The 24,680-nt window shown below is 46.2% G+C and overlaps 2 protein-coding genes across 2 annotated transcripts in view; both read right to left on the bottom strand.

The window, feature by feature from the left end:
- The window catches only part of Vps33b (VPS33B late endosome and lysosome associated), a 19,120-nt gene extending 4,517 nt beyond the window's left edge, over nt 1-14,603 (bottom strand). Inside the window, exons 1-16 of the mRNA XM_055623467.1 lie at nt 14,160-14,603; nt 10,884-10,964; nt 10,479-10,540; nt 9,037-9,086; nt 8,665-8,732; nt 6,482-6,527; nt 4,488-4,582; nt 3,315-3,419; nt 2,866-2,962; nt 2,569-2,646; nt 2,315-2,388; nt 1,813-1,899; nt 1,569-1,659; nt 1,242-1,316; nt 995-1,059; nt 823-877 (exon numbers count right to left, since the gene is read on the bottom strand). Coding sequence (XP_055479442.1) covers nt 823-877; nt 995-1,059; nt 1,242-1,316; nt 1,569-1,659; nt 1,813-1,899; nt 2,315-2,388; nt 2,569-2,646; nt 2,866-2,962; nt 3,315-3,419; nt 4,488-4,582; nt 6,482-6,527; nt 8,665-8,732; nt 9,037-9,086; nt 10,479-10,540; nt 10,884-10,964; nt 14,160-14,255 — 1,225 coding nt within the window. The 5' untranslated portion in view covers nt 14,256-14,603. The remainder of the gene's footprint in view (nt 1-822; nt 878-994; nt 1,060-1,241; nt 1,317-1,568; nt 1,660-1,812; nt 1,900-2,314; nt 2,389-2,568; nt 2,647-2,865; nt 2,963-3,314; nt 3,420-4,487; nt 4,583-6,481; nt 6,528-8,664; nt 8,733-9,036; nt 9,087-10,478; nt 10,541-10,883; nt 10,965-14,159) is intronic.
- Nucleotides 14,604-18,567: 3,964 nt separating this feature from the next.
- Ngrn (neugrin, neurite outgrowth associated) lies at nt 18,568-24,321 on the bottom strand. The gene is made up of 3 exons (XM_055623405.1): nt 24,061-24,321; nt 23,563-23,673; nt 18,568-19,725 (listed from the first exon to the last, which is right to left on the bottom strand). The coding sequence occupies exons 1-3, from the start codon at nt 24,219-24,221 to the stop codon at nt 19,116-19,118; spliced, it is 882 nt and encodes a 293-aa protein (XP_055479380.1). The 5' UTR covers nt 24,222-24,321; the 3' UTR covers nt 18,568-19,115.
- Between the last annotated feature and the right edge of the window lie 359 nt (nt 24,322-24,680).

The following is a 24,680-nucleotide window of genomic DNA, read 5'->3' as shown; positions in this document are numbered from 1 at the left end:
GAGCCCTCAACCACTGGGCCCAAGGAAGGCATGCTCAACAATCACCCACAGTCCCACTGAGAGAGGCTCAACGATGTGGACAGGAGGAAAACAGATCTTCCTGTGCATCCCAGCTAATCAGTTATTGGAACTGGTTCACAGCCACTGAGAAGCAGAAAGAGTAAAGAATTGCAAAGGTCTCAAAGTAGAGGTAGGAGGCTGGGCTCCCAGCTACGAGGAAGGGACCTAGAAGCAGAACGTGTCTCCAGGTAGAGGGCAGCATGGTTCCCTGACCACTGAAAAGGCCAACAGTAAAACTGCTGTGTGCAGAACTGGGGCTATATGGAAGGCTTATTTTAGAAACCACTCTGCCTTGGTCCTACTTTTCATCAGGAAACCCTACTGATGACAGGTCAAAGCCAGGCAGTGGTGGTGCATGTCTTTAATCCCAGCACATTGCTCTAAGTGTGAGGCCAGCCTGGTCTACACAGCGAGATCCAGGACAGTCATGGCTACCCAGAGAAACCCTGTCTTGAAAAACAAAACAACAATAAAAAAGACAGGTCAAACTGAGTGAGGAGAGAGATGCCCCTGCAAACCTAATGTATGAGGGGCACCAAGGAGGTGGTCCTACTTAGAGCTGAATAGTAAGTTCCTCTATGATCTGCTGATGATCCACCCCAAACAAGAATAGCTTCATTTTGAAGGAGGAAGACTTCAATAAATGACTAAATAAATAAATAGTCCTGTTTGTGGAGATTTGCCATTCAAAAGCAATTCTTTCATCCCTGAGGCATACATATTTTTCAATCTGGCATTCTTGGCTTGATCTTTTGGGCTTACCATTTTCAGTGATGGACAAAAGGCACATGAGGCGGAGGCTTTCTATAGGTGACACCTGCACAGGAAGGAAGGGTCAAGGAGGACTGACATTTCAGGATGCATGGTTTTCTCTTCCTTCTGCTTAGGCAACCCCGCCTCTCCCCTCACCCACAGCCTCCCAGCACACACTCACCTGCCGGTCTATGTGCTCTTCGATGTAGCTGGTGCTCTCTCGGATGTTGAAGCCCTCCAGCAGCGCTGTGAGGCATCAGAAAACAGCCCATTACTGAAGATCACCTTAGCTAAGATATGTCTGTCTCCCTCTCTTTCTCCATCCTTGAGTGGAGATAAAGGACCCTCAGCATTGTCAGCTGGAAAGAGCTAGAAAGCATCTTTTTTGGAGCCAGGGGGGTAGGAGCAAGAGGAAGAGTCTGTGTTACCATGCTCCGTCTTGATTAGCTCCTGGAAGTCCTGCTTGGTTTTCTTCTTCATGATTGATTCACAGGCCCCAATATCTGCAGAAAGGGACAAAAGAACAAACAAACAAATAAAAAAACACCCTGGCATTACTAGTTAGAAGGATAATCCTTGATTGCCAGAACAAAAATCTCATAAAGAAAAATCCATAATCACTTTTTCCTATTTTCAATCAAATGAGACTATCTGCCAAGAGAACAAGATTACTTTCTTGGAAGAAAGTAATGGCCTTCAGCGGCATTTCCCTGGAGGGCACAGTCACCTTCCCTTACCCCCAGGTTAGCACCTACGGAGACTCAGAAGGCGATGCTCCTGTTTCAGTCCCTTGAGCTCTTGGGACACGAAGTTCTTCATCTGCTTTATGTCCATGCCTCTCCGGCGCTGTGGAGATGTCCCCAAAGGTCAGCACCCCCTGAAAAACTTCCATTCTCTCTCAGCAGCCACACACCCACGAGCACACACAGGAGGCCTATCATAGAATTAGAAAGGGAACCCTGAAGAAACCAAACAGAGGCCCAGGCCTTGGAACCTTACATCATACTGGGCCTGCAAATTCCGGGCCTTCTGGCTCAAGAAGCCAAAGACATTGGAGAAATGCTCGTTACGGATCTCATTGAACACCTGTGAGAGAACAAGACAGGAACCACTTAACTATGTCAGATCTGCAAAAGGCCCTGCCCACCTCCTGATTACAGTAACAGCACAGCAAGTAGTGCACTAGTCAAAGTATGACCAGAATAGAGCTGGTATCACAAAGTGGGCATCAGGTCCATCCACTGTGTTCTGTATCTACTTTTTCCGCTATCTGTTTATTTTTGGATTTTTTTATTTTGTAGCTGAGGCTGCCCTTAAAGCAGATCCATCTGCTTCCATCTTCCAAAAGATAAAATTACAGGTGGGAGGCACCATTCCTGGCTTGGGTCTAATCCTAACTGATAGGGGTAAACCTTCCAGAGACTTGGCCTCCTGCCTAGGGCTGGACCCCAGCCTTGTGTAGCAGTGGTCCTAAGTAAACCCGATACACCCACGCCCTCACCTTGTCCTCAGCATTGAGCAGCACCTTCAGGCTCTTGTCAGAGGATGTGACTTCTGGGCCAAAGTCGACACTCCCTTTGAAGGCAGAAGGGCCAGCTATTAGGCTCCACCAAGGCCTTCTCCTACTCATTCCTTCACTCTGCTAAAGATCTCCGAGGATCACCAGTCTCCCCCACAAGGACTGCTCTACTATGGGAGTCACCAGAGGATGGGTCATTTCTACTTTGCCAAGATGCAGAGGATCATGGCACTTACCACACTTGATACGGAAGGTGTCATCTACCAAGCCCTCGTAAACCACTTGGGAGCAAAGTGCTGTCACAAAGTCCATGTCTGAAACCAAGATCCCAACCATGAAGGTTCCCAAGACTCAGCTTTCTATTCAGTTTGCTCAATATCAGCTCAAGAACTTCCCACGTGTGCAAAATTTCCCATGTTGACAACCAATTTGCGATTCACAGCCCTAATTTTAGGACCCCAACTTTGCCAGCACATTTTCCATTATCCTGCCTTCTAGGACCCAAATATAAGAGAGTGCTGGGCAATATTTACCTCTGTCCAGAAGAAAGATGTGTCCAATCTCTGGTCTTCGACCTTTGGTCTCACTGTCTTCTTCCTCCTCCAGTTTCCTCCAGAGATCATAAGACATCTACCAGAGCCCAAGACCATCTCAGTTTTGTGTCCAGGTCCTCTGTACTTACAGAGGCCAACCCCTTCCCTGTCTTATCCGCAAGAAGGGAGTTAATTGTAAGGAATATGAGCCACTTGCTTCTATCCTCTCATTGCGGTGAGGAACATGTTTCCCTGCCCCAAAGATAAGAGAGATTTAGGAATGTGACCTAGAAGCTCTTGCTTATCTGTTGGCCACACAGATTTTTGTCTCTAGGGAACCATCCTGAGACACAAAAGCAAAGGAAAGAATGTCACAGAATCCCAGGAATCTTTGTTGGGTAAAGAAAAAGGAAAACAGGTTTTAAAGCCAGTTTTGCTCTCACTCTTACCTTGGCACACCTGCCAATGCCATAGCAGTTAGGAAAGGGTCCATAGAGAGTACTGAGAAGGTGCAAGGCCTGAGCCACAGTGTTGATCCAACGCTGATCACCTTCCTGCAGGGACAATACGGGCCGCAAAGACTCAAGTCAACCCATCCGATGAAGTGGAGAATGGGTAGCCCTAGATGGCCCTGAATTGGGATGGCAGTGCCTGGGGAATGCTGAAGAAGGCCATTTTAAAGGAGCAACCTATGATGCTTAGCCCTGACAGTCAACCTGAATGGAGTGAAAGCAGCCAGGAGAGCAGTGACGCTAACCTCTGGGGATATCTGGGAGGGTGTTTCCAGAGAGGATTAAAACTGCAGGGTAAAATCTGTCTGGCAGGTGAACAGACCATCTAGGACCAAGTCCCAAGGGAGAATAAGGGGAACAGGAGAAAGCCTGCCAGGTATATATTCATTCTCTCTCTCTCTCTCTCTCTCCATTCCTCCCTCCCTCCCTCTCTTTCTTTTTCCCTCTCTGGCCATCATGGGTTGTTCAGTTGTGCCCTCTCAGACATGGTGGATTGGAACCCCTGAAATCATGAGTTAAAGTAATAAATCTTTCTTCTCCTAAGAGGATGTTGGGGGAGAGGGCTGGAGAGATGGCTCAGTGGTTAAGAGCACTGGCAGCTCTTCCAGAGGACCTGGATTCAATTCACAGCACCTATATGGTAGTTCACAACCAGCTGCAACTCCAGTTTGAGGGAATCTGACACCCTGACATAGACAATACATGCAAATGCACATAAAATAAATAATTTTTTAAAAAGAGGGTGTGGTGACACACGCCTGTAATCCTAACACTTGGGAGGCTGAAGCAGGTGATCTCTGTGAGTTCAAGGCCAGCCTTGAAAGCAAGTCCAGGACAGCCAAAGAGCCAAGGCTACACAAGAGAAACCCTATCTCAAAAAAACAAAACAACCAAGCAAGCAAACAGACAAACAAAGGCTCTCTCAGGTGTTTAACCACAGCAATAGCTGACTGAGAGCCCTGACAGAAGTTCTGTCCAAAACAACCTGTAGCCTTCAACTGTGAAATCAATGTCACTTATGATAAATTATGAGTTAGGAAAAGATGTCGATATTTCTAGTCCACTGGACCCAACATCTTTTGATACCAAGACTCGGGAGCCCTGCATTACCAGGAAGTAATCCCTGAAAAACTCTGGCAGTTCCATGCTCAGCAGATCCACATCAAGAGGCAGCAGGGAAAAGGCCCACTCATCACAGCTCACGTCTGTGGGGACAGAGAACATCAGCCTTCAGGCAGAAGGTACATGGTTCCATGCTAAATGACGGTCTGCCATAGTCATGCAACAAATATTTGAGTGCTGCTATACCCAAGTATAACGTTTGGCGCTGGAGATTCAGAGTAAGAAACATAAGGAGCATCTAATCTCGTCATGGAAGGAGACATACACAGAGGCCCACAGTGCACTGTGGTACGTGGTGGTTTTTACTACGGGCTTGAGAACAAATGCCAAGAAATGTCTATATTCATGATTCAACAAGTAATACTGAAATCACCTACCTACACGTAGGACTATGTTACGCACTGGGGAGACAGTGGTGAAGAATATGGGCTCCCCCCAGTCTTTTGGAATTATGATCTAGTGGTGGACAGATGCAGCAGACAAATTATGACCCAATACTTCTTGTAGTTGTACTCTCCCAAAGAGCACAAGAGCAAGCCCTGGGCTTGTGGTGTATAAAACATGTTCTGCCTGCATGAGCACCTGGGTTCAAGTCTCATCACAAAACAAATAAGGAAACTATGAGCCCAAATATTACAAGGATTAACCACAACTATGGGTAAAGGAATGACTTCCTGGCTTGTCTAGGCTATAGAGTGAGTGCAAAGACAGCACTTGGCAGCTTAGTTCCTTCACTTGCATATACTATTCACACACTCCTCTCCAAACAATGTATCTAGCACCCTCAACCCCCTACCCTACTTCCTCCTGCACTGGACTATGCCTACTCCCATCTCTGAGCAATATTACAGGTTTCTCCATCCCCAATACAATCAAATTTAGACAGTTTTTATTCAAGTGCATTCCCAATATATCAGGTTCAAAGAATAGAAAGGCTGACCTGGTCTGAACTGCATCCTCAAGTGACCTCTAAGGGAGACTGCCCTCTTTACCATTTTAGGCCTATGCATAATTGGGCAGGCATATGACTAAAATTAGACAAATTGTGGAAGAGATATGGGCAATGAAAGAATGATTATGTAACCTAATATATCAATCAAAATGGAGAATAATCCAGGCCATGGCTCTCAGTAACCAGTCCTTCCTTCCCTTAGACGCCATAAAGAGATCACTAGCCAGGCATGGTGGTGCACACCTTTAACCCCAGCATTTCACAGGAGGATCTCTCTGAATCTGAGGCCGGCCATGGTATACATAGTGAGTTCTAGGACAGCCAGGTCTATAGAGAGAGACCCTGTCTCAAAAAGAAAAAGAGTGAAACTAGCCTGGGACCTTGAGTATTCTCACTCATGTAGCTAGCTGACAATCTTGACATGTATTTATAATCTGTACTATCGCTTAGCTCCAAATTAAGTTATCTTGCTTCTTTTGCAGATATAGGTCACCCTTTATTTTCAATCCTTTGGCTAAGAGGTCAAGAAAACCTGGGACTCCCTGCTCAGACCCTGGCCACCAGGAACACCTGAGCTACAAAAGGAAATACCTCCCTAAAGAAGTGACAGTTAAGCTTGGAACTTGAGTAAGATTTGGGTGGGGAAAATTCTCAGGGTAGAGAGCAATCTAAGGTAGAGGAAAAGCAAGCACAAAGCCCCGTGACTAGAAGGAAACAGGTGAAGGAAAGGCGCAGCACACGGGGAGGCCGAGGGAGAAGGAGTCACACTGTGGGAGACACGGCAGGCCATGCTGAGGAGTCTGGGGCCACCTGTTTCTGTGGGAGTCTGAGAGGCAGCAGCTGGGAATCCTTTACTCTACCCCCAGCCTCCCATGCTGTTCTCATCGAGGTCCTGTTCCCAGTCTCATTCCCAGGAACCTCTCACTAGACCAACAGGAGTTAAGACCCAGAGAAGGAGCTGGGAAGTGGGAAACAGGAGTTATTTCTTCATATGTTCTCTCTCCCTTCACTCACATTCGGTTCCTCTCACCTCCATAGATTCCCTCTTCCTCAAGCACCATCTCACATGCATAAAACTGAAAGAGAAAAGTCAATTAGATGATTAGGACAGGTGATTAATAACAAACTTATTCTGGTCTTTTCCTAATGCTGGATGTGACTATCATCTTGATTGTCAACCTGACTGGATTCGGAGACATCTAAAGATTGATAAAGCACTCTGTTAGGTTAATCTGTGAGAGTGTTTCCAGAGATGGCTAGGTTGTAGTCTGACCTAACTCAGTATGACCTAATCAAGGATTCAATCCCCAGTGGATTAAAAATCTAAATACACTAACAAGGTAGTGCAACTGCAGAAGGCAGGGACTAATTAGAGGAAGTGGGTGGCTAGGAATATGCTCTTTCGTTTTTAGAGACAGGGTTTCTCTGTGTATCCCTGGTGTCCTGGAACTCAATTTGTAGATCAGGCTGGCCTCAAACTCAGAGATCCACCTGTCTCTGCCTCCTAAGTGCTAGGACTAAAGGCGGGTGCCACTACCCAGCCAAGGGATGTGTTCTTGAAGCAGATTGTGGGACCCTGGTCACTTCCTATCTCCCTGTTTCCTGGCTGCCATGATCTTTAAAGCAATGGAGATAGAGCTGGTGGGTGGGCAAGCACTCCAGAGGCAGAGGCAGGTAGATCTCTGGGAGTTCAGACAAATTTGTTCTAGTGAGTTACAGGACAGCCAGGGCTATGTAGAGAGAGCATGTCAAAACAACAATAAGAAACCTGTAGAGATAGCCAACCATGTACTGAAACCTGTAAAAATCCATAGCGAAAGTAAATCTTTCCTCTTTCAAACCGTCTCACAGGCTTATCTGTCATATGTGTGAGGGTATATACATATATACCCCATATATATATATATATCAAAGAAAATGGTGAGAGACAGAGATAGATAGACAGAGAGAATGTGTGTATTACACAGACAGAGTGAAGTACAAGAGTCCAGGGAAACAAAAACAAAAACAAAAGTGGTACAGAGGGCTGGAGAGGTGGCTCAGAGGTTAAGAGCACTGGCTGTTTTTCCAAAGGTCCTGAGTTCAACTACTAGCAACCACATGGTGGCTCACAACCATCTAGAATGAGATCTGGTGCCCTCTTCTGGTTCGCAGGCACACGTGCAGGCAGGATGCTGTATAAATAATAAATACATCTTTTTAAAAAAACCTCGAAAACCTTGTCATAGAAATGATTAAGTTAAAAAAGGGGTACAGAATACAGAAGTAGGGGGAAAAGACTGAGAAGGAACAGTCACAGGAAAAACAGTACCATGTACCATTACTATACAGGAATAAATATGTGTTGGCAGGGACACACAACAGGAGCCGATTCAAAAATATAAAGCTTTTCAAATTATTTAGAACTGGGGGTGTCGTTCAATGGTAGAGTGCTTGCCTAGGAGACCTAAGACCTTAATTAGACCCTTAGCACCCCCTACCATCCCAATCCCAACCCCCACAAAAAGAGAGAGAGATCACAATGAAATCTATATGGACGTCACTATTCCACAAATCACAAACTCCACACTTCTTTGGGGGCAGTTTGATGACAGATCCTTTATTAAGTACATAGATACATACTGAAAAGACAGCATGCCACTGGCCATTTATCCCAGTCCTGTTTTACATAGTAGTGTCCCCTGAGATTGAAACTCAGTCCTCCAGGAAAGCTCACTGACACACCAAGCAAACAACTCAAAACAGCTTCAAGAAGTCCCTGAAACTGACAAGGTCACTAGGCCCCTCCCTTCCCAAGAGTAAATAAGCAATACAGCCTACTCAGAGTCAGTCCCAGAGCGGCCTAGCTCCTTGGAAGAACCACCTAAAAAGGACATCTCCTCAAGCTGCCTGCAGACTGTGCAGTGTGCTCCAGGTCTCTAGTGTTTGTGACTGGCACCCATGCTCGGGGTGGGCTTTGGTGATGCAACTCACCAAGTTATGTCTCTGAGTTATTTCTGCTCCTGTAAGCAACCCCTGCCATATGTCTGGAAACAGCCTCAATAAAACTCACTGGTTCACCAAGTTGGACTATTGATGTATCCATACTTCAGTCAGTCACCAGGTCCCTATCTGGGGTGAACAGATGCTTGTCCATGTCTCCCCAGAACAGTATATCACAAGTCCTCCTCCTGGTTCCTGATTATATCCCCTCCTTCCAGGACCAAAACTCACCTTCTGAGGACTTAAGATGATTTTATATTTTCTAATTCGGCCAGCCAGCTTGTCAGCGTTGACAAGATCTATAGAGAGAAGGAGTGCAGCCCAGCAAGGATGGGCCATTTGTTAGACAAGAAACAAAGAAGCAGAACTTCTCTCCCTTCCTGGAGACCCCCACTTCCCCAGCCAAGATCTTGCTACGTATATGTAGCACAGGCTAGCCTCAAACTTGGATTCTTTCTGCCTTGGCCTCCCAAGTACAGGGATTACAGATGTACACCACAATGTCCAACAGACCTTTTACCGAAGGGCCCTTAGGGCCAAGGCCCTTCTAAGTCGCCCACCTTTCCCCTGCTTAGTTCCACATAGGACCCACGGCTCACTTACTTGCAATATAGCGCATATTCTTGATGCGGGGTCTGACCAGGAAGCACAGCCTATGGGCGAGAAAGGGAGAGTTAGGAAAAGTCATGAAGCTGGTGACAGGCCCTAAGAAGAAATCAAAACAAGCAAGTCTTTAGCCATTTGCCCTTCTTGACCGAGTATACAGGTCTCTGAGCTAGCATGGGCCACCCACAGAAGACATTTCTCAACAGGTACAAGGTGACAGTGTAAGCCCCTTTATTGGCCCTACAGTGGATCTAGGCATTCCTGTTCCTAAATAACTGATGATCCAATGGGCCAAAAGTATATATCTTCATGAATTTATAATTTATAAATTATATTTATATATAATCAATCAAGTACTAAAAATAGTAAGAACTGGAATGTGTGCATGTATTTTCCTTGTATCTTGAAGTTTTTGCTCTAAAGAAAGGTATATACTACTCAAGTTTGGGAAATATTTAAAACAATCAAATGGCTACAAATATAGCACAATGGTAGAGTACTTGCTCAAAGTCCTGGTTTGATCAGACTACAACTGCATGACATGTAGAGAGGACGATACAAAAGGCCCTGGAAACCTAGAATGCAGAAAATCAACCTGGTCTGGAAGAGAGCTTCATGGAAGAGCAGGGCTGAGTTTTTTATAGGAGTAAAGAAAGGAGAGAATTTCAGGCAGAGTGATTGGAGTGGTACAAAGGGCAAAGGCATACTCTGGAATGTGTGCGGAAGCACATGTCAACAGAGGCTTGAAAGCACACATGAAGAACAAGGCTATATGAGCAGCATCAAGGCCTTGGAATCTATGATGCTAAACTGGACCAAATCCAATAAACAATGTATGTCCCAGCATGTGTGAAGGTCAGATGATAACTTGTGGGAATAGGTCTTCTTCTACTATGTTGGAGGAACTCAGGTTGTCTGTTAGCCATGGTGGCGAGTATCTTTACCTGCTAAGACATCTCACTGACCCTAGACATTCTATTTATTTAATTATTTGTTTATCTGTTTACTGTTACTGTGCATGTGTGAGTGCAGGTACACATGTCCAAGTAGAGGGCAGCTCTGGGGAGTAGATTCCCTCCTTCTGCTTTTCCATGGGCTCCAGAGATTGAACTCAGATCACTGGGCTTGCATGGAAAGCACTATATCCACTGAGCCATCTTCCGGCTACTCCTGGAAGTAGTTGATGGTAGAATAACAGTTTTTGGACAAGGAATGACTCTAGTTATAGATAACAACATGGAGTAGAAAGGAGAAAGGGCATAGTGTGAGAAACTGCAGAAAGGCAGACTAATAATCAGCATGATTTTGCGAACGACCAGGGAACTGGCCCACATCACAGCACTGTGGCTGCAGGCCACAGGCGAGGACAGAGCAAGGCAAATAGACCCCTAGGGACCTCCTCCAGATCGGAGGCCACACAGACTCTCCCAGACACTCACTGTTCATTGGAGCTGAGGGCCGGCTTGTTCTCCACCTTGTACAGCTTGTCTACTTCATGTTGCTACAGAGAGAATCCAACATGACAACGGTCAGAAGAGTTGGAACAGCCCAAAACATGACACAAAGACAGGGAACACTTGAAGGGTTAATTCTAGAAGTCCACCTGCTCCACTGATAACCATCCCACTAAGAGTTAATTCCTTACTGTCGATGGGAAAACCAAAAGTAAAACACGGCATAAACATATCATCATTCCCTGCGTGTCCGTCCAGGTGAGCTAACTGTCCTTAGCCTGTCCAGGGCACCACTCCTTTGCAATTGGTTATGCTCATCAAAATAAAAACTGCTCAAAGAGGAAAAAAAGGGAAGAGTTGCCCTGAGAAAACATGAGAAAGGGCTGGTACCTTTAGGATGGAGACATTAGCAATTCGATCCAAAGGACTCATGAGATCTGCCTCAATGAACAAATCTTTTTTTCCAGGAAGCTGAATGAGAGAAAGCATGGTTGATCATCACTCATAGGTCAAACAAGCGCCCTTCAAACAGGAATTTGTCTAGGCACTCATTTAATAAAAGCCTAGTCTTGAGTTGAAAGGGCATTAACTAAGCATCATATTTACTGCCCGTAAATATAAGTGTTCGTGTTCACCACGAACACTTCTATGCATATAAAAATATTCCACATTCCCAGCTTGGCTCCTTGTTACTCAAGTGTGAGTTTGGTCTCTGTTTCTCTTCTCCACGCCCTCTTCTACTCTGCCTCATAACAGTTTCTCATTTCCTAGTAAAGACAAACGCAACAAAAGTCCACTTTACATCCTGCAACCCCTTGAACTAAAAGCTAAATACCTTTTCCAGTGGCATTTTTCTTTTAGTTACAGAAATGACATACTTAATACGGAACTTTGAAAATCAGGACAGGGCTGGATATGTGAGTAACTCAATGATGCTGTGTGTTATATTCATGAGACACCAATTTCAATTACCATCCCTAAAAAGGAAAAAGAAAGCCCCAGAGCTGAGCGCAGTGGTGCACACCTGTAATGCCAGCACTCAGGGAGGCAGAAGCAGGCCAACCTAATCTCTACAAAGTGAGCCCAGGACAACCATGGCTACACAGAGAAACCTTGTCTCGAAAAACAAAACAAAACAAACAAAAGAAAGAAAGACCAGAAAGCCCCAGATAGCACTCATCCTACCCCATCCCCCATCCCCATCGCCTAATACCCACTGTGGGATGCCAGCACCAACACTCTGGATGTTGCTTTGTTGACATCATGTTCTTGTGGACTGTGTACAGTTTACCTTTGTTCATTCAAATGCTGATTTCTCTACCTGGTTTCAACGCAGACATTGCATTGTGATGCTTATTCTAAGCATCACCTGTCTCAATTTGTTCTCTGTATTGCCAATAAAACCAACCAGCCAACACTGAGCAATGGAGAGAATAGGGTGGGACATCCTGGTCCAGAGAGCAGGAGAATTTCCTGGGTAAATGTGAAAACTGGAGCTCAGATCCCACCAACCACGAAAATGCCAGCTGGGAGTGCTGGGCCACTTGTAATCCCAGCACTCTGTAAGCAGAAGGATCCCTAGAGCTGGCGGACTAGCCTGTATCAGCAAGTTCTAACTTTAACTGAGAAACCCCGCCCTAATGAATAAGGTGCTTAGGAAGACTACCAATGTCAACCTTGGGCCTCCCCATACACAGGCACGTACGTATGTACTCATACATACGTAAACTTGCACACACAAGATGAAAAAAAATCAGGAATTAATAATGGGGAGGGAATTCTTTCCCAGAGATTCCCTCTGACCTTGAGTTAACATGTGCCTCTTCTGCCACAACACTCCACTAACAAGGTTCTATCCTGACTCTCCCCTACTCTCCAGGCTTTTATTTTCCATTCTGCCCACACTTGCTGAAACACTTTCATGCGTGAATCTCTGTTAGCACTGTGGGGCTACAAAGGTGAAATAATATATGGTCCTGGGTCCCCCGAGGTTCTCCCACCTTCCAAGTTTCATCCCAGCCCTCCTGCTGTCAGCCGCTCCTTCCCTCATCTTTTTCCTTTCTCTCTCCCTCTGCCCCTTCTCCAGTCCTAGGACTGAAGCCAAGGTTTCAATGGAGGGGAACTATACACCACCAAGGAACATCCACTACAGGCCCTCACTACTGGCACCGTTACTTCACTTAAGCTCCAAATCAACCGAGTTCCTCCACTTAGCCTCTTCTTCTGGTTGTGTGTGTGTCTGTGTGTGCATGTACACACGCGCACATTCACGTGCACTTTGTGTCTACATACGTACCACACTTATATGTGTGTGCTTTTTGTTTTCATTCAATCTTGACGCAACAAATATTCATTAAGCACATGCTGTGTGCCCCACTCTAAGCTCAGTTCTTGATGATGGGTATACAGTGCATACCAGACACTGCTCCTATCCCTGAGAGCCTTCTACGCTAATGGGAAATGCAAATAAGCAAAGTACTACAATGATAGTAGCAACACTATTTTCCTAATAGCACAGATTAAAGGACCAAGTAAACTTCGCTCCTTCCTCAACATTTACAACTAATCAATGTCTTTGACTTTCCTTTCACTGTAACTTATATTTATCACAAGTCATGTGCGCTGGCAAATTCCTATAATGCTAGCACTTGGTAGGCTGAGTCAGGGGTACTGTCAGAGGCCAGCCTGGAATACATAGTGGGACCCACAGAAACAAAAACCAAAAACAAAACTCCACCACTTTCTCTCATTCCTATTGCCACCAATTTTTTGTGTGCTTTTATTACTTCAATTTAATCAGTGTTTTCCTAACTGACCTATGTTTGGGTGTAGGTCTTCAGTTTGCTATGTACATTTTTGTTTGTTTGTTTGGGTTTTTGTTTGTTTGATTGTTTGGTTTTTCTAGACAGTTTTTCTCTGTGTAATCTTGGGCCTCACTCTGTAGACTAGGTTGGCCTCAAACTCAGAAATCTGCCTGCCTCTGCCTGTGAATGAATGAATGAATGAATGAATGAATGAATGAATGAATGAATGAATGTATGTATGTACTGGGATTAAAGCTATGCACAACCACCTCTGGCTGTGTAACTTTCGATTACACGGGGTGCAGTGGATGAAACTAGGATTGTGCATACCCAACTGTTTAACCACTGAACTATATTCCAAAATCCTACAATGTAACCAACCTCTGATAGTTCTTCGCTTTACTTCCCAGCAGCCCTACTGCCTGAATGGTGCATGCTCTTCCTACTCCAAAGAAAATTTGTTTATATTCTTCCAACTCCAAATCCCAGGTAACTCTGAGATCACCTCGGTTGCTGCTGTTGTTTATTCTGAACCTCTCAGGAAGTCTAGAATTCACTTACCACCCGATACCCTAGGTGTCATTATTTCATAGAGCACCTACTGAAATATAACTACTGACAAACTACATTCCCATCTCCAGTGATGCCTGGTACAAATGTCTTTCTCGTTTGCACGGTGGCTGACAATTTCCATTTATTCACTGGCCAGGTTGCAAGCAACTCTTACTACTCTTTGGTTTTTCCTGTCGAGTGCCCCACTTTGGACCTGCCGCGGAAGCTCCAAGGAAAATACCAAGAGACTAAGCACATTGAGGGCCACACTGTTGATGAAGTAAAGACGCCAGGCGTGGTAGGCACTGACCTGCTCCAGCAGATAGATGAGCTGGTCTCGAGCCAGCCTCTTGAGCATAGAGAAGTCAGGAAGCTCAGGGGCGTCCAGCCGATGGGGGAAAGCCATGGGAGCCGTCACCTGGGCCACCGTGTGAGTGAAGCAGGATGCCCTCTATTCTGAAAAGGCCGGAGACAGCCCAGGGACAGCGCAGGCTGGTACCCCGCACGACTGGCCTCTGGGTCCCAGGACCCAAGAGGGGCTCTCGCTCCTCTGCCGCACTCGACGGACGAATGACCACCTCCCTCCCGCCCACACGGCCGCAGCCTCGAGGGCCTCTCCTTGTAGACCGGCAGCCACTGGGCCCCGCCCGGGTCCTCTCTGCCTGTCAGCAGGACTCCCAACCGCATCCGCACAGCGGCAGCGTGCCGGAAGAACCCCGCCTCCAGCTCAGAGACGAGCGAGTTCCTAGACCTCCCGGAAGTCCGGTTCCCCCAGCCGCCGCTGAGAGCACTGGGAGAAGACGGCGTCCGGAAAGGGACATTTGGATACAGGAGGCGACGCGTTAAATTTTTTACAAGTTTCTTTTGGGTGTGAGAGAGAACGTGGGTGTGCGTGTACCTCCTGAAGCTGCGGTTCTGAGCTGCCACACAACTAGCACTCTCTCCAGCCCCATGACCAGAGGGAAGTTTTCTTTTGATAAAGGGATTAAGCCTTGTTAATTGTTTATTCATCAAACTCCAGATCCTAGGAAGGGACACATTTTAAGGGTACAACAGACTCTGGTTTCGACAAGTAGGAATTGGGCCCTTTTTGTATTTAAAGTTTCGGGAAGCAAGCGAAACCTGGTCTGCAGAGCGCTGATTGCTGGAGTCTCAGCTGTTAATCTAGCCTCCAACTATGCAGTCCTTGGCTTCCTGGTGATAATAGTAGGATGTGAGTTTGAGCAGTGTGAAGAGGAATGAAATGTGTTGGACTATGAAAGTTAAGGTTTAGCAGCTGTGATCCTTGGCTATCAGTTTTTTGTTAATGGCCGTTATGGGAAAAATGAATAAACTTGTGGCACAATCATGCTAGAAAACAACTGAATAAATTAAAGAGGCAAAATACCGACATAATCGGCTGTTGGTGGCTCACCTCTTTAATCCCAGCCCTTGGGAGGCAGACACCAGCTCTCTGAGTGGAGGCCAGCCTGGTCTACAGAGTAAGTTCCAGGACTACCAGGGCTACACAGAGAAACACTGTCTAGAAAGAAAACACACACACACAGAGCAGTTCATCTGTATAGTGCTATTTTGTTTTGAATGTACTGAGTTGTTTGCATTTGTGCCTGCAGGCCAGAAGAGGGCGCCAGATCTCATTATAGATGGCTGCTGGGAATTGAACTGAGTTAAGCCAGTGCTCTTAACCTCTTGAGTAGGCCCAGAATTGTTGAGACAAGGCCTCAATATGTAGGCCATGCTGTTGCAGATAGGAATTGACTGAGGAAATATGTAAATGAAGAAACAATGAGGGAAAGTGAGTAGTTTAGTAGTGGTGTGTGTGAAGACAAAGGCAGTCTGGCATCTTTGCAGGTGTCTGTGATCCCATTCCTTGGACGGAGACACAAGGATCAGGAGTTCAAGGATACTTTGGGCAACATGAGAGTCTGCCTCCAAGAAGGGAGGGAGGGAGAAGGTTGAGAGAAGCTAGGGAACAGTTCAGTAGATATAGGGTGGAGACTAGAGTTTGAATCCCTAGCAACCACAAAATAATAATAATAATAATAAATAAATAAATAATAAAAAAAATGCTAAATGGGTGTGACATCCCCTTAGTAACCTCAGCATTCCAAAGTCAAATGCAGGATCTCTCAGGCAAGCTGTCTAGCTAGACTAACCTAACTGCCTAGATCTGGGTTCAGCAGAAGACAGTGCCTCAAAAGATAAGATGGAGAGCTATCAAGGACTCCACCTCAATCTCTGACCTCCCAATTCCCACTCCCTTAAAGCAGGAACTCTTCTGGGAAAAATGACCAAACTTCTAAAAATAAATAGCAAGGGGAAAAAGATGTGAAAGGTAAAACAATTATAGAATAATTAGGCTTAAAGTGTAAGAAACAGATTATGGAGGCTAGGCATGGTGGCCCATACCTTTAACCCCAGCATCAGGGAGGCAGAGGCAGGATGTCTGGAGTTCAAGACTAGACTGGTCTACATAGTTCCAGCATAGCTGGTGCTACGGAGACACTATCTCAAAATAAATAAAAGTCAGCTACAAAAGGGAACAGCCCCAACACTCAAACTACATACATATATGTGTGTGTACATATGTATGTTATGCTAGACTGTGAATCCCTAACAGCCTACGGAGATAAAAGGGCAGGAATTTCTCATAGTCAATTTAAAACCATCTGGCACCAAATCAGCATTCCAGTAATTTTTGCCTTTTCTCTGTGCTGGCATCCCTTTCTGCAAAATGGTATAGTAACACTTGCTTCTCTTACCCTACTCTATTGAATTTGTTACCTTATTCCCCACCAAGGGTTAAAAGACGTGAGGAACATGCCAACAAAATGCAATGTTACTGGACATGAATCTTGTATAGAAAACAAACCAATGGGTAAGTCACTTATATAACAGACTAGATGGTTCAATCTCCAGCACTACAATAGATAAAAGCTACAAAAAAAGGGAGGGGGGCTGACCTCATGGGGTGCTCAGGAGTTCCTGGTTTATGTTGACCTCAGTCCGCTGCACTGAGGGACAGAGGTGTCCTGAGATACCTTCACCGCCATGTTCCTTCCTTAGAGCAGCAAAGTCTGTGGTGCAGCCACGTCCACTGTGTTGTGTCTGCCAACAAAAGTTGCTGAGGTATCCGGTCCTCTGTGGCTGCTCTCTCTCCAACTCCCGTAAAGCCTCATGTCCCGTTTCTCCCTCCACCAGACATGGTGACTGTGGAGTGCAGTCCTATACCTCATTCACAACTGGAGTTGTGTTGTGACACTGGATGGCCACAAAAAGAGACCCATGAAATCCTGTGACCACAGCCCAGTGGGTACAGCTGGAATTGCACTCAGTCCCACATGCCAGTCTCCCAGCCTAGGCTGTCTCCAAACACCAGTGAATTGGTGCCTGAGACAACAGGACACAGCAGAAAAGGTCAGCTTGGAAGCTTCCGTGCCTTGGTTAAGGTCTGAGTGGAAAGATGGCAAGACTGGAAGGTGGTGCTTACCACAATAGAATCACTGACAGGAAGCCCCCCAGCCATCTTTTCACTTAACCAGTAATGAGCGCTGGTACAGTTGGAAACACAGTGATAAATGCATAGGTCTCTTCCCTTCATGGGGGTCTTCATTCAAAGTGAGAGAAGGTGAAGGATGATAGTATTAACTTCCATCAGCTGCTGAAAATAAGGGTAGGGTCATGGAATGTGAAAGAGCTGCTTTAGATTGGGCGGCTGGGGAAATGATATCAGAAGCCTACAATCCCAGCACTTCCAAGGCTGAGAAAAATGATGGCTGTTTCAGGTCAGCCTGGGCTAGTAAGACCCTTATCTCAAAAGCAAAAGACAATTAAATTATAACTACTGTTAATTGACATTTCAGAAAGCTAGACTCTAACAAATGGCAATGTCAAAGCTGGGATGGCCAAGCTTTAAGTGCCAACATAATTTGAGTGGACCGATTTTAGCTGGCCAGGTGCTGAAGTGCAGCATAGGTGAAAACTGTTACTGGTTCCTGTTGCTGACCTGTTTCATTTTCTACTAGAACTTTTTCAGTATAGCCCCTAAAAGAGTCAGGAATTTATGCCGCACCATGCGGTATTGCTAGGATTTTAATGGAGGCTTGGGTTCAAGTTCCAGATTGCCATTTACCAGCAGCTGTCTTAGGGTCTGTTCATTTGTCCAGGAGCTGAGTTCCTGTGTACTCACGTCAGCTTTAGGAAGAGCCTAACATCAACTGGGATATCAAATACAATTTAACTTGAGCGTGTAGTTTGGTAGAGTAGGTTAGGGACTCTAAGTCTTTGGCCACTAGAGTTTAGAGTTAAAAGTTGAACAGCTTTGTTAAAAACTGTTTTGTTCCCACTCCCAAATCGTTTTCAGAACCCCAACAATTCAAAGACTCCCAAGTTTTGGTTGCCATGAAAGCTGGTGGCATGGCTCAGCAGGTTCAGGCGCTTGGCGGAAAGAGAAAACCGACTGCTACAAGCTGTCTAATGAGATCTCCATGTGTGCTGTGGCACACATACAAAAATCTAACCTTAAAACTTTAAAAAGTAATTTACCACCGAGGGGCGTGCTATGTGCAGACGCCTTTTGTTGGCTAGGAGTCTTCTGTTGTCATCTATCAAAATTTAATTTAATGACAAAGAATACTCTTTTTTCCCCCCACTTTTTCTATTCCACCCTAGTCCTAAGTTTTTCAGGTAAACCCTATCCCAGAGAGCACCAAGCAACAAACTGCTACATTTTACTTTATTTCTCATATAAGGAGACCAGTCCATTAAACAGTTCAAGAATAGCGTTTAGTGATCAAGAAGGAAGCCAGGAGTGGTGGCATACCCTTTCAAGCCCGGTGCTTGGGAGGCAGAGGCAGGCAGATCTCTGTGAGTTTAAGGCTAGCCTGGTCTACACAGAAAGTTCCAGGACAGCCAGGGCTACACCAAGAAGCTTTGTCTCAAAAAAAAAAAAAAAAAAAAAAAAAAAAGAAAGAAACTGAGATTGGGGACAAACTTTAAAATTTCCTCCCACACAGTATCACAGACTCATGACAACACATCTAGTTCTTGTTCTCAACAGAGACCAAGCAACAAGGATGAATACTTAAACCCACAGAGCTCTGATGGGTCTTACTGATGGGTCTTGACTCTAGCCAAGTAGCTCCTCCATCTATATCCTAGCCTCGTCAATTCTTATGCCAAAGTGGCCAATGTGTGCAGAAACGCTGGCAGCTTCAAGTTTACTTGCCCCACTGTATCAAGGCAACTCCAAAAGCCAGCCCCAGGCTCAAATTCTGTAAAGGAAGTTTCCATTGCTGTCAAAGAACTCACGGCCCCTCTGTACTACTTTGCTGCTGAAGTTCTGGTCACCTGGCTCCCCATCCTTCAACTCCTCCAGCTTCTCAACACTTGGCAATCTATTGTCGTCAGCTCTTCTGGCGGCCTCAGAATCACGGGGGGTATATCTGTGCAGCTCTCTCTGATGACCCAAGGATGCAGTGGTAGGCACCAAGCTTTCTTCCAAGCCTTGGATTCTTTTCCTCCTTTCTTCCTGTCTCCTCTGTGCACCTGGACTGTGAGTGCTTGACTTCACAACTTTCAAAGCTGTGCTGTGATCCTGACTTTTAGATGGGACTTCCTCCCCTGGCATCAGCAGAGAGCCAGATACAGAATGGCCTGCACTGAGCGGCTTCAAGGCATTTTCAGAGATGGGGAGTGGCAAAGCCACTTGGGTAAACCCAGCTTTTTTCAAGACCTTTTGATCCTGCTTCAGTTTCTTCTCTAAAGTAGGTACAAACTTACTTTTTAAAACTCTTCGGATAACATCTGTGCTGACATTAAAGCCTTCTGCCAACCTGGGAACAGACCAGGACTCTGCAAATTCCTTATGTAAATACCTATGGGAGTGGGGGGAAAGAGCAGTTATTCAAATTGCAGGTAAGTCTCCAACTGTAAGAGCTAAACTGATATGCTCAGTGACATGTAAAACATGTAAAAAGAGCTAAGGAAACCTCAAATGCAGTCCTTAGCCTGCCAATTAATTCTGTACCTATATACAAACAGCAATACCTGGCCACTTTTAATTTTCCTTCCAAGACAGGGTTTCTCTCTATAGCTGTGGATGTCCTGGAACTCACTCTGAGGACCAGGCTAGCCTTGAACTCACAGAGATCCTCCTGCCTCTGCCTCTGAAGTGCTGGGGTTAAAGTTGAACACTACCAGCACCTGGCCTACCTGGCCACTCTTACTCAGGTCACTTCACATCAACCAACAGCCACCAACTGCTGTCTAATGATAGCAATGTTAGATCCTGATAATGTAGGACCGACCTTCACTTCCAAGATTATACAGGTTGGTGATAGCTAAGCACTACGGCAAAAGAGGCAGTGAGTGCACCCATAGGGGGACCAGGGACAGACAATCCTAACACTTACAGTCTGACCTAGGAACTGCTTGAGCAAGTCCAAGACAGACGATCTAAAAGGATAAGGAGTAGTGAGCTAGGGAGAAAAAGCGGGGGGGGGGGGGGGGGGATGAAGGCACTGCTTGTAGAGCAAGTAGCATGGGGAATGTATAACTTTGCATCAGGAAATAGTTCAACTGACAGACTACTGCCCTAAGCAGGGTAATGAACAGGTTCTGCTTCATGACCTGTTTGTCTGTTGAAGTAAGAGGACATTTACTTACTACAAAGCAAGAAGGTTAGTTAAAAGCTATTATTCAAAGTGGCAGACAAGCCAGGCATGGTGCTGCATGACTTTAATCCCAGCACTCAGAGGTAGAGCAACCACAGCTCTGTGAGTTTGAGGCTAGCCAGAACTACATAATCAGACCTGGTCACCAAAAGAAAAAAAGTGAGAGAGACAGTGAAGTATAGAGGGGTGATGAATGGGCTGTACCTCAGCAGCAGAGTACTTACCTAGTATGTTTGTGGCTCCGGATAGGATTCCCAGAGCCTTGGGAAATAGTACAGTCGCCTGAGCATCCAGGAGATGATACAGACAAAGCCTTGAACAGCTCTACAGAATTCTCTTTGTTAATTAGAGTTTTTCTCACAGATACAGAAAGGGTACATAGTCAACAGAGGGCTATTTAGCAATATTTATCAAAATGTAAATATCTTACATCTTGTAGATATACTGTATACTGCATATTCAAAGCTGTTTACTTAAAAACTCTTTTTTATTTTTTGGGTTTTGGAGACAGGGTTTCTTTCTCTGTGTAAACCAGGCTGGCCTTGAACTCAGAGATCTGCCTGCCTCTGCTGGGATTAAAAACATGTATCATTGCCACAGAGCCACTTCCCCACCCCATCCCCATGCTTCCTCCCCATCTTAAAGAACTCTTCGTAAGGAAAAGAATGGAACGAATTCAAAAAGCTATCATAGAAGACAGGCAAAATAAACTATGGCCCAATGAGCATCTATAAAAAGTAGCTAAAAAAAAAAGTCAGTGTGTCCACTTTAATCCCAGCACCTGTGAGGCAGAGGCAGGCAGATCACTATGAATTCGAGGCCATCTAGTCTACAGATGAGTTCCAGGGCAGCCAGGGCTACACAGAGGAACCCTGTCTCAAGAAGAAAAAAAAAAAAAAATTAAGTAGTACTTTTTTTTTTTTTAATCAGGTAAGGAAGGGAAGAGAAAGTGGTGGTTCTTGGGACTACAGAGGGCCTCATGCATACTAGGTAAATGATCTCAGCTCTGAAACAGAAAAAGCAAAAATATATAGTGCATGTGATAAGAAAAGATTGGAACAGATCTTATAGTATGCTGCTTGTGACTTAAGAACTGAAAAATTGATACTCATTTGTGTGTAAGGAAATCTAGTGAGATACAGAAAACTAACGGAATAGTTAGAGCAAGTAACTGTCAACATGCACACCTTGTTACAGGTGGAGTGGAGGCAGGGCTCTCAGGAGTGAGGGCAAGGCAAGAGCTTCAGGACTTTCAAGCCTAAACTACATACTGAAGACTGTCTCAAAAGACAAAGCAAAACCAAATAGATGAACGAACAAACAAACTTAGGGGAAAAGGGGGATTTTCAGATGTAATTCAGTTGGTAGAGGTTTGCTCAGCATGTGTAAAGCCCCAAATGCACTCCTGAGCACTACATGAACCGGAGGTGGCGGTGCACAGCTGTCATCCCCACACCCGGGAGGCGGGGGCAGGAGACTCAGAAAGTAAGTCATTCTTAGCTGCACAACACATTTGAGATCAGCCTTGTTGATGTGAGCCTGTCTCAAAATGTTTGTTTTGTTTTGAGACAAGTCTCACTAGCCCCTGGCTGCCCTCAAACTGTGTAGACCATGGGGGCTTTCATAGAGATCCACCTGCCTCTGTCCCAGTCCTCAGTGGCCAATTACAGTTGTATGCAGACCAAACTCCTCTTAAATAGAAAATTTAAAAATACTGTGAGTGTGTTCATGTGCAGAGAGTGCATGTCTTGGTGAATGGAGATCAGAGGACCATCTGTAATGTTATTCGCCTGACACCTCCTACCCTTTTGAGACGGGCTCTCTCACTGGCTTGCAACTTCACCATGCAGGCTAGGACTAACTGGCCTTCCAGCTCCAGGGATAAAGCTTTGTCTCTGCTTCCCTTTGCATCGCTGCTGGAATTACAAGCGTATGCCACCACCCAGGCTTTTGCCATGGTGACCAAATTCAGGTTCCCACACTTGCCAGCCAAGCTAGCAACTGAGCTTTCTCCCCCAGCTCCTAAACAGACTTTAACACTTAAAAGAAAATTCCTTCAAGCAAGAGTGGTCACTCACGTATGATGCAATCTCAGCGCTTGGGAGGCAGAGGCAAGAGGATTGCCAAAAATTCCACGCTAACCTGGTCTACAGAGTGGCCCTGTCAAAAATAAATAATAAATAAACCCAGGCAAATTGGCACATACTTTTTTTTTTAATTTATTTATTATTTACACAGCATTCTGTCTGCACGTGTGCCTGTGTGCCTGTGTGCCAGAGGAGGGCACCTGATCTCACTACAGATGGCTGTGAGCCACCCCATGTGGTTGCTGGGAATAGAACTCAGGACCTTTGGAAGAATAGCCAGTGCTCTTAACCTCTGAGCCATCTCTCCAGCCCCCAGCACATACTTTTAATCTCACATACAGCACTCAGATGGCAGAGGCAGCCATTCAACAGTGTAACGGAGGCCAGCCCGGGGCTGCTGAGCCTGTCTCACAATACGTTTAAGTCACAGTTCTCTTCCAAAAACAATGCATATCATCACAGAAAATTCCATTTCAGGATATCACGTTCTATTCAGATGTTAAGTGTTTGGGCCTCTATAAATATTAAAACTTACAAAAAAACAACCACCAACCGTCCATAATGGTAAAATACTAAATCTGAGTACGTAGTTTGTAGTTCGTACTATGTGGTTTGGAGGTAACGACTTTGGCGAACCATAATAAGCGAGGCCCTGATTTCATCCCAGCATCGAAAAACCAAAGGGGGAAAAATCTAGACAGAATTGGGCGCGGTGGCCCACCCTTGTAATCCCAGAACTTCAGGAGGCAGAGGCTGGCGGATCTCTGTGGGTTCGAGGCCACCCTGGTCTACAAAGTGAGTCCAGGACGGCCAAGGATGCACAGAGCAACCTTGTCTCGAAAAACAATCTAGACGGGTTTAAGAGGTTTCTTATTATGGCGTTTCCTACTTAAAGGGTGATAATATTAAGATCCTCAAGGGGTAAAACCTTATTTTGTAAACCATGTCTTACCGGATCTGCTCCATGGCTTCCCACGTTAATGTCCTGGGTGGAGCACCGGGACCCTCCATTTGCCTTCGAATTTTCTGCCATCGCATCGCTTTTTTCTGTCGTTTCAGAGTGCTGGGGGAAAGAACGGATAGCAGAGGCCATGCGTGGGAGCGAGACGGGTGTCTACGGAGTCACGGAGAGCCCAGCCCTCTCGCCTGCCCGCAAAGGCAGCCCGGCCGCGTCGGCCAGGTTCCAGCTCTCTGCACACCGCCCCGGGGTCCTAGCCTGTACCACACCCGACCGCAGGCATGCCGAACTCTCTAACGGGCGGTGAAATGCGTCACCAGCAGCGGGACCTGGCGGCTCAAGGTTGCTGACCACTTGCCCCCGCGCCCTCGGGTGAGAAGAAACTAGAGGCTCTGCGGACGCGGCGACAGGGCGTCCGGGCACGGGGAGCACTGCCGGGAGCGCCGGGGTGAAGCCTAACCTCGGGCCGAGGGCCCGCCGAGGAGCAGCTACCTCTCCACCTCCTGGAGCGCCCGCTCCTCCGGCTCCCAGTCGGAATCCGAGTCCGGCTCGCGGCCGGCGGAACCCGGGCCCGCCATGCCCCGGCTCGCGAACCCACAGCGAGCGACAGCGGCGCGGACACGAGGAAACAGGAGGCTCAGGGAAAGGGCCATGGCGACGCGACGCGAGACAGCGCTCCGCAGCTCCCGACCGGAAGGCACCGGAAGAGGGGAGGCGGACCCGGAGGCAGAAGGGAAGAACCGGAAGTTGGGCGGTATAGTGACCGTTCGGTTTACCGGATGGGCGGGGACTGTCCTTGTACTGTCTAGTTACCCACCCTTTTTTGCTTGGTTCCCTTTTGCGGGGCTGGTGAGCCGCGCTAGGGCCTTGTACATGCTAGGCGAGCTTCTGCCACTGAGATATCTTACTAGCCATTAAAAAAAAAAAAAAAAGCTTTGAGATGGTCTGAGTTGTCCTAGCCTTGAATTCATCATTTTGCCTCAGCTTCCCAAGTAACTATGGTTATAGGCCTGAGTCACCAGGCTGGGCTTCCCTACTGAAACTGAGAAGAGCTGGCTTCAGACGCGAGGATCGAAAGGAGGTACAGGAGGCGCCTAGAAAACGACATAAAC

Source organism: Psammomys obesus, unplaced genomic scaffold (genome assembly GCF_907164565.1).
Source record: "Psammomys obesus unplaced genomic scaffold, mPsaObe1.curated_primary_1811, whole genome shotgun sequence".
Taxonomy (NCBI): Eukaryota; Metazoa; Chordata; class Mammalia; order Rodentia; family Muridae; genus Psammomys; species Psammomys obesus.
Note: the sequence above shows the minus strand (reverse complement) of the source record. Positions and strands in the feature narration are given on the sequence as shown.